Source organism: Schistocerca americana, chromosome 3 (genome assembly GCF_021461395.2).
Source record: "Schistocerca americana isolate TAMUIC-IGC-003095 chromosome 3, iqSchAmer2.1, whole genome shotgun sequence".
In the NCBI taxonomy this organism is placed as follows: domain Eukaryota; kingdom Metazoa; phylum Arthropoda; class Insecta; order Orthoptera; family Acrididae; genus Schistocerca; species Schistocerca americana.
Window position 1 is genome coordinate 337271344 of NC_060121.1, and position 12219 is coordinate 337283562.

Genomic DNA, 12219 nt, shown 5'->3' on the forward strand with positions numbered 1-12219 from the left:
ATTCACACAAGGTTGGCGCCTGTGGCGACACCTACAACGTGCTGACATGAGGAAAGTTTCCAACCGATTTCTCACACACAAACAGCAGTTGACCGCCGTTGCCTGGTGAAACGTTGTTGTGATGCCTCGTGTAAAGAGGAGAAATGTGTACCATCACGTTTCCGACTTTGATAAAGGTCGGATTGTAGCCTATCGCGATTGCGGTTTATCGTATCGCGACATTGCTGCTGGCGTTGGTCGAGATCCAATGACTGTTAGCAGGATATGGAATCGGTGGGTTCAGGAAGGTAATACGGAACGCCGTGCTGAATCCCAACGGCCTCGTAGCACTAGCAGTCGAGATGACAGGCATCTTATCCGCATGGCTGTAACGGATCGTGCAGCCAACGCTCGATCCCTGAGTCAGCAGATGGGGAGGTTTGCAAGACAGCAACCATCTGCACGAACAGTTCGACGACGTTTGCAGCAACATGGACTATCAGCTCGGAGACCATGGCTGCGGTTACCCTTGACGCTGCACCATAGACAGGAGCGCTTGCGATGGTGTACTCCACGACAAACCTGGGTGCACGAATGGCAAAACGTCATTTTCTCGTATGGTTCAAATGGCTCTGAGCACATGGGACTCAACTGCTGAGGTCATTAGTCCCCTAGAACTTCGAACTAGTTAAACCTAACTAACCTAAGGACATCACAAACATCCATGCCCAAGGCAGGATTCGAACCTGCGGCCGTAGCGGTCTTGCGGTTCCAGACTGCAGCGCCTTTAACCGCACGGCCACTTCGGCCGGCTTTTTTTTCGTATGAATCCAGGTTCTGTTTACAGCATCATGACGGTCGTATCCGTGTTTGGAGAGATCGCGGTGAACGCACATTGGAAGCATGTATTGTCATCACCATGCTTTCGTATCACCCGGCGTGATGGTAGGGGGTGCCATTAGTTACACGTCTCAGTCACCTCTTTTACATTTCAGATGTGTTACGACCCGTGGCTCTACCCTTCATTCGATCCCTGCGAAACCCTACATTTCAGCAGGATAATGCACGACCGCATGTTGCAGGTCCTGTACGGGCCTTTCTGGATACAGAAAATGTTCGACTGCTGCCCTGGCCACCACATTCTCCAGATCTCTCACCAATTGAAAACGTCTGATCAATGGTGGCCGAGCAACTGGCTCGTCACAATACGCCAGTCACTACTCTTGACGAACTGTGGTATCGTGTTGAAGCTGCATGGGCAGCTGTACTTGTACACACCATCCAAGCTCTGTATGACTCAATGCCCAAGCGTATCAAGGCCGTTGTTACGGCCAGAGGTGGTTGTTCTAGGTACTGATTTCTCAGGATCTATGCACCCAAACTGCGTGAAAATGTAATCACATGTCAGTTCTAGTTACGAGAAGACTAGTATAATATATTTGTCCAATGAATACCCGTTTCTCATCTGCATTTCTTCTTGGTGTAGCAACTTTAATGGCCAGTAGTGTACACGAACAGGCCGAGTAGGCCTGGCGCAACGTGTCCCAGGACAGTATTAGCCAAATTTACGCTCCACTGGATACCAAAGTCAGCTCCCGCATTGCCGCCCATGGAGGCTACACCACATACTTACATGGGCGTTTCAGCATGGGTTGATACCAGGTACTTCAGAAACGCTTGTGCCATAGAATTATAAATGTAATCATTTCATGTACTCCATATGCAATGTTGCCAGTAGTCTACTACAGAATCTGAATTTAGAATAACAATAAAGAAGGCACAAGGTCAGATCGGGGAGGGGGGGGGGGAGAGGAGGTGGGAGGTGACAGAGGGTAACCAACATAGAAAGCGGAAAGGAGATGGACGGGGAGAGGGGTCAGAGGGGGACGGAGAGGAATCAGAGGGGGACGGAGAGGGGCAGAGGGGAGAAGGAGATTAGGGTATAGGCCTATATCCAATTGCCATGACACACTAGAAAACATGTGCTTTCTGTTTTCTTTCTTTTCCGTTTAACCAGCTTGAGCCACAGCAGCGTGTGGCCGGAAACAGCTAGTGATAAATGTAAATCACGCAAAGTTCTTGATTGTTACTTGTAATTCTAAAATAACCACGACCGTTACACGAAGCTATGGACCTGTAACCTCCAAAAAATCCGTTAACACAAGATAAGGATTTGAGACTCTACTGACGGGGATTCTCCTATTATGACAACATAATATACGTAGGCGGATCTCGGCGTGCACTGTAGTGCTGCAGAGCGCGTCACATCGCACATTCGACACGCTGCCGCACTCTCGTCCCGTGCATTCTGCTCAGCAGTGGACCTAGAGATGAGAGAGAGACAGGAGGGTACTCACACGAGCATGTGGTAGATGATAGCCTGCAGTCCGCGCGGCCGCTCCAGGAAGTTGTAGACCTTGCTCTGCAGGCGTCGGTAGCGGGCGTCGCGGCGGCTGGCTCGGTAGTTGAGCGGCTTGCCCAGCAGACTCATCCGGGGCTGTTGCAGACGGCCGCGCCTCTGCCGCCGCTCCCCGGGCGTCAGGCTGCAACACGATTCACTGTTCAGTCTTCCTGCTCCACGAGCGGAAACTAGTCGAGTTGTGAGCCAAGGTCGCAGGGGGCCAGTTGGCAGCAGTCAGCATTTGCTTTACAAAACTTAATACAGGGTGTTACAAAAAGGTACGGCCAAACTTACAGGAAACATTCCTCACACACAAAGAAAGAAAATATGTTATGTGGACTTGTGTCCGGAAACGCTTACTTTCCATGTTAGAGCTCATTTTATTACTTCTCTTCAAATCATATTAATCATGGAATGGAAACACACAGCAACAGAACGTACCAGCGTGACTTCAAACACTTTGTTACAGGAAATGTTCAAAATGTCCTCCGTTAGCGAGGATACATGCATCCACCCTCCGTCGCATGGAATCCCTGATGCGCTGATGCAGCCCTGGGGAATGGCGTATTGTATCACAGCCATCCACAATACGAGCACATTTGGTACCGGGGTTGCGTAGACAAGAGCTTTCAAATGCCCCCATAAATGAAAGTCAAGAGGGTTGAGGTCAGGAGAGCGTGGAGGCTATGGAATTGGTCCGCCTCTACCAATCCATCGGTCTCCGAATCTGTTGTTGAGAAGCGTACGAACACTTCGACTGAAATGTGCAGGAGCTCCATCGTGCATGAACCACATGTTGTGTTGTATTTGTAAACGCACATGTTCTAGTAGCACGGGTAGAGTATCCCGTATGAAATCATGATAACGTGCTCCATTGAGCGTAGGTGGAAGAACATGGGGCCCAATCAAGACATCACCAACAATGCCTGCCCAAACGTTCGCAGAAAATCTGTGTTGATGACGTGATTGCACAACTGCGTGCGGATTCTCGCCAGTCCACACACGTTGATTGTGAAAATTTACAATTTGATCACGTTGGAATGAAGCTTCATCCGTAATGAGAACATTTGCACTGAAATGAGGATTGACACATTGTTTGACGAACCATTCGCAGAAGTGTACCCGTGGAGGCCAACCAGCTGCTGATAGTGCCTGCACACGCTGTACATTGTACGGAAACAACTGGTTCTCCCGTAGCCCTCTCCATACAATGAGTTCTGACATGGAAATTAAGCGTTTCCGGACACATGTCCACATAACATCTTTTCTTTATTTGTGTGTGAGGAATATATCCTGAAAGTTTGGCCGTACCTTTTTGTAACACCCTGTATAATCTGAACGTAAAACCAAAAATATTCATCATCTGATCCTTTCACGAGACGGATAGAATTGTTGTATTTTAGTTCATTCTGTCACACACTTGCGCTTTCCATCTTAAAAACCGGCAGACATTTACAGCCCTCAAAATAACCTGGCAAGAAACATCACTAGAACACTGTACGTATCCCAAATACATACGGGGCACCCTTGACCGTGCATTAACATATAAGAGGCACTGCCTAAATAGCAAGCGAAAAGTAGCAGCCAGAAACAGTATCACCAGAAAGCTAACAGGGACGACGTGGGGAGCACACGCCAACACTGTGAGAACCTCTGCCCTTGCATTGTGTTATTCTGCCGGAGAATACGCAAGCCCAGCCTAGTAGATAGTGTCGTAAAGTTCCATGCGGCTTTTCGTGGATGATGCTGTAGTATACAGAGAAGTTGCAGCATTAGAAAATTGCAGCGAAATGCAGGAAGATCTGTAGCGGATAGGCACTTGGTACAGGGCGTGGCAACTGGCCCTTAACTGAAACAAATGTAATGTATTGCGAATACATAGAAAGAAGGATCCTTTTTTGAAATGATTATATGATAGCGGAACAAACACTGGTAACAGTTACTTCTGTAAAATATCTGGGAGTATGCGTACGGAACGATTTGAAGTGGAATGATCATATAAAATTAATTCTTGGTAAGGCGGGTGCCAGGTTGAGATGCATTGGGAGAGTCCTTGGAAAATGTAGTCCATCAACAAAGGAGGTGGCTTACAAAGCACTCGCTCGACCTAGACTTGAGTATTTCTCATCAGTGTGGGATCCGTACCAGGTCGGGTTGACGCAAGATATAGAGAAGATCCAAAGAAGAGCGGCGCGTTTTGTCACAGGGTTATTTGGTGATAGCGTTACGGAGATGTATAGCAAACTGAAGTGGCAGACTCTTCAAGAGAGGCGCGCTCTGCATCGCGGTGTAGCTTGCTGTCCAGGTTTCGAGACGGTGTGTTTCTGGATGAAGTATCGAATATATTGCTTCCCCTTACTTATACCTCCCGAGGAGATCACGAAAGTAAAATTAGAGAGATTCGAGCGCGCACGAAGGTTTTCCGGCAGTCGTTCTTCGCGCGAACCATACGCGAGTGGAACAGGAAAGGGAGGTAATGACAGTGGCACGTAAAGTGCCCTCCGCCACGCACGGTTGGGTGGCTTGCTGAGTATAAATGTAGATGTAGATGTGGTTCAATTCTTGCCATGCCAAAACAGTAGACGTCGCTCTTAATGATTTAATGATACTTGTCGTATCATCACCGGGTGCCTGAAGCCTACTCCTCTGGATAAACTTTACAGAAGGAGAGCTTTTGTAAAGTTTGGAAGGTAGGAGACGAGATACTGGCAGAAGTAAAGCGGTGAGTACCGGGCGTGAGTCGTGCTTCGGTGGCTCAGATGGTGGACCACTTGCCCGCGAAAGGCAATGGTCCCGAGTTCGAGTCTCGGTCGGGCACACAGTTTTAATCTGCCAGGAAGTTTCATATCAGCGCACACTCCGCTGCAGAGTGAAGATCTCATTCTCATTACAGAGACACCATCTTCCCGCGCTGCAAACATGAACGGAACGGGAAGAAACCATAATCTATGTTACAGTGGGAAGTACCCTCTGCTGACCACATGATATGTTGATGTAGACGTAGAAGAAAAAGAAAACGATCGGTTTACGACCACCTTAAAAACAAGTTGTAACGGTAATTCACGACAACGGGTATGAAAAGAAAAATGCAAAGCAGCAGACAACGACCATTCTAAGCCTACCTTTACTCCATTAGAGCAAGTCAATAAGTTTGTTGTGTGATAAATCTATACTTCTCGACCAGAGGCGGTCTGATCATTTAATTATGACTTTGGATCTTCACAGCGAACAGAACAGTGACCAACATGGATTAAAAGGACACAGAGATGCGAACGCTGAATCAATATAGCTATTGCAAGGCTACCATTAAGTAAAAACAAAAACGCATAGCATGGTTCGCGTGAAAATGGGTCAGTACCTATCCCCAATACTTGTCTTGCAACCATTTACATGGGAATAGCGTTCAGAAGTTCGAAAAAGCGTAGGAGAGAAGGACAACAGCATTCGCGAGACCAAGTTTAAGATTACGAACACTACTGGGATTAACTACAGAATAATAATACATTAGGTACAACTAATGCAACATTTAGTAATATTATTCTGATCCTGAAAGACTTTCGAAGGTGATAGCGGAATGCTACAATGATTATAAACTGAGGATTCACCAAGTTACTTACATAAATCGTGAACAGTTGTGGCAGACGTAGTTTCGGTACGACACTCAGACGACAAAGTTACGAACAGGCTGTTATCTCACTACAATTTCACGAGCTATGCTGTTTGCACAGCTAAAATGCGAAATCCTAACATTTCCAAACAGAATGTCCAGTAATAATATTCATATACCAATCAGGTATCTGACGTATCTCATGCCTGTTTATGCCGTTCCCACAGTCATAACAACAAAAACAGGGATCACAGATATCTTTTTCACGAATGAAGCAAAGATGTTATTGCTATTATTATTTACTATTTTGACTTTGGCCTTCGGTCCTTGGACCATACAGCCAGATGTTATTGATACACTCAGGGCTGAAACTATAGAAAAAGGTAATTGTTGAGACAGCCTTTATTGTTGCTCTGTTAATATTTCTTGTCACCTTCGAGTAAATGAATAAGATATAGACTCAATCAAATGAGCGAAGGGAGGATACTGTGTCTTCCGTTCCACATTTTATTGTTCGCACCACTGAAATAACGGAACTTTTTTCTACTTCAGTGTGTCATTACAGTAAACAAGGACGTGAGTGCATTTAATATGTTAGAATTAGTTTTCATTTTTACGTTTTTTGATTAACAAATTTAGAAACTAATACGTTTGACCATTCTGAAAACGGTTTGGCCTACTTTATGCTTTCCTCTCAAACACTGTTCCGTATAAAAAATCTTACTTCCACTCTGCTTCCTTTTACAGTTTGTAGTTCACATTTTTGCTTCTCCCAGTAATTTTACGCCATTTAATAATGCGCATAATGTCTACCGTTAAGTTATATGACAAAGTATATTCTTCGTGTAACGGAAATGCATCAGTTTTATTTACTTTGTCAATAATGTTGTTCCCACACTTTTTCTCATTTTCGGAAATTAAACCAAATGCCGTTCACATTTTTCTTCTTATGAATTAATAATAAAATGTAATTATACGCTTACTGAAAACATTAGGGTGCGGTATGTTGTAGTTTCAAGATCAATGAGATTTCTTGTAGTTAAAGATTTAAAAAATATTGACATAAAATTGCCAACCAGTGTGGCCGTGCGGTTCTAGGTGCTTCAGTCTGGAGCAGCGTGACCGCTACGGTCACAGGTTCGAATCCTGCCTCGGGCATTGATGTGTGTGATGTCCTTAGGTTAGTTAGGTTTAAGTAGTTCTAAGTTCTAGGGGACTGATGACCACAGATGTTAAGTTCCATAGTGCTCAGAGCCATTTGAAACATTTGACATAAAATCTTTATTTCCATTCTTTTCGTCTCTGAAACAAACACATGCATCGTCAAACATTATACACTCCTGGAAATGGAAAGAAGAACACATTGACACCGGTGTGTCAGACCCACCATACTTGCTCCGGACACTGCGAGAGGGCTGTACAAGCAATGATCACACGCACGGCACAGCGGACACACCAGGAACCGCGGTGTTGGCCGTCGAATGGCGCTAGCTGCGCAGCATTTGTGCACCGCCGCCGTCAGTGTCAGCCAGTTTGCCGTGGCATACGGAGCTCCATCGCAGTCTTTAACACTGGTAGCATGCTGCGACAGCGTGGACGTGAACCGTATGTGCAGTTGACGGACTTTGAGCGAGGGCGTATAGTGGGCATGCGGGAGGCCGGGTGGACGTACCGCCGAATTGCTCAACACGTGGGGCGTGAGGTCTCCACAGTACATCGATGTTGTCGCCAGTGGTCGGCGGAAGGTGCACGTACCCGTCGACCTGGGACCGGACCGCAGCGACGCACGGATGCACGCTAAGACCGTAGGATCCTACGCAGTGCCGTAGGGGACCGCACCGCCACTTCCCAGCAAATTAGGGACACTGTTGCTCCTGGGGTATCGGCGAGGACCATTCGCAACCGTCTCCATGAAGCTGGGCTACGGTCCCGCACACCGTTAGGCCGTCTTCCGCTCACGCCCCAACATCGTGCAGCCCGCCTCCAGTGGTGTCGCGACAGGCGTGAATGGAGGGACGAATGGAGACGTGTCGTCTTCAGCGATGAGAGTCGCTTCTGCCTTGGTGCCAATGATGGTCGTATGCGTGTTTGGCGCCGTGCAGGTGAGCGCCACAATCAGGACTGCATACGACCGAGGCACACAGGGCCAACACCCGGCATCATGGTGTGGGGAGCGATCTCCTACACTGGCCGTACACCACTGGTGATCGTCGAGGGGACACTGAATAGTGCACGGTACATCCAAACCGTCATCGAACCCATCGTTCTACCATTCCTAGACCGGCAAGGGAACTTGCTGTTCCAACAGGACAATGCACGTCCGCATGTATCCCGTGCCACCCAACGTGCTCTAGAAGGTGTAAGTCAACTACCATGGCCAGCAAGATCTCCGGATCTGTCCCCCATTGAGCATGTTTGGGACTGGATGAAGCGTCGTCTCACGCGGTCTGCACGTCCAGCACGAACGCTGGTCCAACTGAGGCGCCAGGTGGAAATGGCATGGCAAGCCGTTCCACAGGACTACATCCAGCATCTCTACGATCGTCTCCATGGGAGAATAGCAGCCTGCATTGCTGCGAAAGGTGGATATACACTGTACTAGTGCCGACATTGTGCATGCTCTGTTGCCTGTGTCTATGTGCCTGTGGTTCTGTCAGTGTGATCATGTGATGTATCTGACCCCAGGAATGTGTCAATAAAGTTTCCCCTTCCTGGGACAATGAATTCACGGTGTTCTTATTTCAATTTCCAGGAGTGTATTTCTTGAGAGTTAGAGGGTTTGCAGAACAATTATACATTTTAAAGATAAGCTAACAAAATTGTGAATAATGTAATCTCTTTCCTTGAAAGCTTGGTTGACACAGTTCTGACCTATGATACATGAAGATTATGATTTTCTTAAAAATTTGTTTTGACCTTTGGTGCTGTTCCACGATACAGACGTTACGAATTGATATTAGACTTACAGAAAATTGCTCTGAGATATATCTCCTGATATGGACCCTAAAAGTTGGACGTCACTACTATGAAGAATCTAGGGAAATAATACAAAATGAAACAAAACGTATACATAAATATATTTGCTGCAGCGAAAGTTCATAATTGTCATTGAAACTCCCACCATCGGTAACCACAATTTTTTTTTTCTAGAATCGTTTAAGTTTGCAAAAATATGGAATACTAGATAAAATGTGTATTGATTGCCAGGAATACGTTGTAAAATAGCTATGAATATACTATTGGTTATTAGTTCCCAGGCTATCTTGAATCATACATGGAAGTTTCTAATTCTAAATCCCATTCTTCTGGTAGGAAGGATTTATCGCAGGTTGATATTAACAACCAAACAAGAGCGCTGGGTACTATGGTCTTTCTGAACATTCATCCGTAAATATGACTGTTTGTTTAAATGTTAAGACCCAGTTCTGTCAGAAGGTTCTTGATTCCACACACAGAAAAAAGGAGACGCTCGAAAACTAATCTCGTTGTACATTCACAAAACTTTTCGAGGGACAGCAGTCGGACTCTAATCTCAACAAAACTTCGAAAATATTACTCACCTAATACATAGAGTTATACTCGGACAGTTAACAAATATTCTTAAGCATACAAAAATGGTGACTATCCTATAGCGGCAGATCTACACAACACAACTTTATTCTTGTTGTTGTATCCTTTAATACTGAGCTCACTAGTTGTATCCTATATCTAAACTCTGTGGAAATGTAAAAGTAGTAGATAAATGAAGACATTACTGAAAAATGATTTATTTCGAAACAGTCAGTGGGCATCTGGACGAGACAAATGCCTTTATTTTGTGATTCAGTCCTTCTAACTTGGCTTCATTCCCCAGAACATTATAAATATTCTACGATGATACTTCAGAAGGTACACTCGAACGCGAAAGCCATGCTACTAGAGAGAGAAAGCGGTCAGGAAACCAATGAGCTCACTACGCCATGTTTGTGGAAGCATCCATGATGAAGGAGGGAATGTCTGGTTCGTGCTACACAGAGGGAAACTCAGTAGATCAAAGTGAATGAAGGTACGCTGTAATGAGAGGATAAAAGGGAATTCGAAACTACTCAACCTCTACAATTCGCAACAATGTTTGTGACAACTTTGAAAAAACAACTGTGATAGCCGCAGCATTCAGACAGCAACAACGAACACATTTACCAGCATTTCCGATTAATTGGCTGTCTGTGTTGCACAAATATCTGCCGTAAGGCTTACTACCTCCTCCAAAGTACTAGTAAACGCTCTCAAAAATACTCACAAGCCCGTCAAAAAATTGCAATCAAGGTATCAAATGATATGCTTCCGGAGAACAGACGAACGGGCGAAAGGATAGACTTTACATTTTCAGACAAGAGAAAGGCTATCAATTTCTGTTGTATTTACTACATGACGATGATAATCCTGACGTCGAGCGCCCGTAAGTTGCTCCTTTACTGCACGAGGGTCTTTAAAAACGAAGTTACACATTATTACGGCAGACCACGTAACTTTCCCTGAACGCTGCACTACATTTCAAAGAGACATAGACTAGTGGCATTGTTTTTCAATGTAGTTACGAAGTCCCTGTAAACAACGATGGAAACGTTGTACCAATCGATTGAGGCAAGAAATCCGTCCCTTGGTCAAGTAGCCATCGGAGAACCTCTGTGCGAACGTCGTCGTCGTCGGACAATCTGTGACTGCTGCAAATAAGTTACACAATTGCCTGGACACAGAATCGTTCGTGGTCGGTGAAGGTGGCCTTTCTTTGCAGCCGGCAGCGGTGGCCGTGCGGTTCTAGGCGCTCCAGTCCGGAGCCGCGCTGCTGCTACGGTCGCAGGTTCGAATCCTGCCTCGGGCATGGGTGTGTGTGATGTCCTTAGGTTAGTTAGGTTTAAGTAGTTCTAAGTTCTAGGGGACTAATGACCACAGCAGTTGAGTGCCATAGTGCTCAGAGCCATTTGAACCATTTTTTGAACCGTTCTTTGCGGTGAGTAGTAACTACGTGATCCGTGCGTGGCTCGCGCTCGTGCCATCTCTTATTTTGCATCCTGTTTTTCTTGCGTGCTGCCACCTCGTTATGTTAGTTTCAATTTCTGTTGTCACTGAGTTGCTGCTTTGTCTGCCCGTGAGCGGCAGCAGCAGCGCCTATCGATATAGCCCTCACGTGTTATCTTTGCTGCACTGCTATTACTTCCCAGTTGTCGTCTGCCGTGGAGTTAGGTGGAACGTGCCAGCAGTTAGTTCGGACCAGGCAGTTTTTGAGGTGGCACGCGGCAGAAGTTCAGTCGGGGCGCGGCAGCAGTGAGGTCCGGACCGCCATGACTCGCCCGACGGTTGCCGACACACATGATTGGAGTGGGGACGACTTTGGTTGGTCGTAGGTCGGTCGTCTTCCCGGACGACGTGTATTTGGCCGGCGATCGTTTATGGGTTGGCTGTGTGTGCCGGCTCGTGATTCGGCCCTGTTATTGTACAGTCACAGCCGCTAGCATTGTCCGTTTTTTCGTGCAAGTGTTCGTGAAACTGTGTGTAGCTTGTGTGATTTTGATTGACAAGTTATTCTAAATGTTGTTGGCGTAATGGCTCTCAGGAGTCGGTCGGTTGGTGTGGATCAGCCAAGAAATCTCCGCGCGGCACAGTGGGCCGGGCCCGCTGGCGGTCTCTATGCAGTGTCGGAATGTGTGGGAGCTGTTCCGATTGCTACGAGGTTCGTGACTCACCGACCCAGGACATCGAAGTCGAGTGGTGATTTAATTACCGAAGCCAGACTGTTGACATTGTGTCGTTGGTTTTCATGGTTCGCTTCTGGGGGTATTCCTGTGAGCAACAGTGAGTGTTCGAGTTGACGAAAGTCTGGTCACCATCCGGTGGAGTTTGACTGTATTTTGGTTATTTGAAGTCCAAGTGCCCCAGCGAAATTTTATTGCTTGTGGCCGTTAGCGTTCCGGTTACCTGCCCTGGCCGCTGACCTAAAATTCAGGCAGTGTCCTTTCCTCACTGTGTTATCGCTGTCCAACACGTGTGCATAGTTTTGACAGCTTATGCATACTCGATTGTGGGCGGCTACGCCTTTTACGTTTTGGCTTTGGAGTTCCTTGTGCACTGGTCGGGTGGAAAGCAAGTCGTCTTGTCGGTGGATCCGTTGACTGTCTCTTGGTTGGGTTGCCGGCGGATCGGATATAGTTGGGCCGACTACCTGTCTCCCCTAAGCGAACGTTAATATTTCAAG

The 12219-nt window shown here is 46.5% G+C and overlaps 1 protein-coding gene across 1 annotated transcript in view; it reads right to left on the reverse strand.

Annotated features, from left to right (window-relative positions):
• The window catches only part of LOC124606737 (potassium voltage-gated channel subfamily KQT member 4), a 1016202-nt gene extending 1013685 nt beyond the window's left edge, over window positions 1-2517 (reverse strand). Inside the window, exon 1 of the mRNA XM_047138769.1 lies at window positions 2337-2517. Within this exon, the coding sequence (XP_046994725.1) occupies window positions 2337-2470 (134 nt within the window). The 5' untranslated portion in view covers window positions 2471-2517. The remainder of the gene's footprint in view (window positions 1-2336) is intronic.
• Between the last annotated feature and the right edge of the window lie 9702 nt (window positions 2518-12219).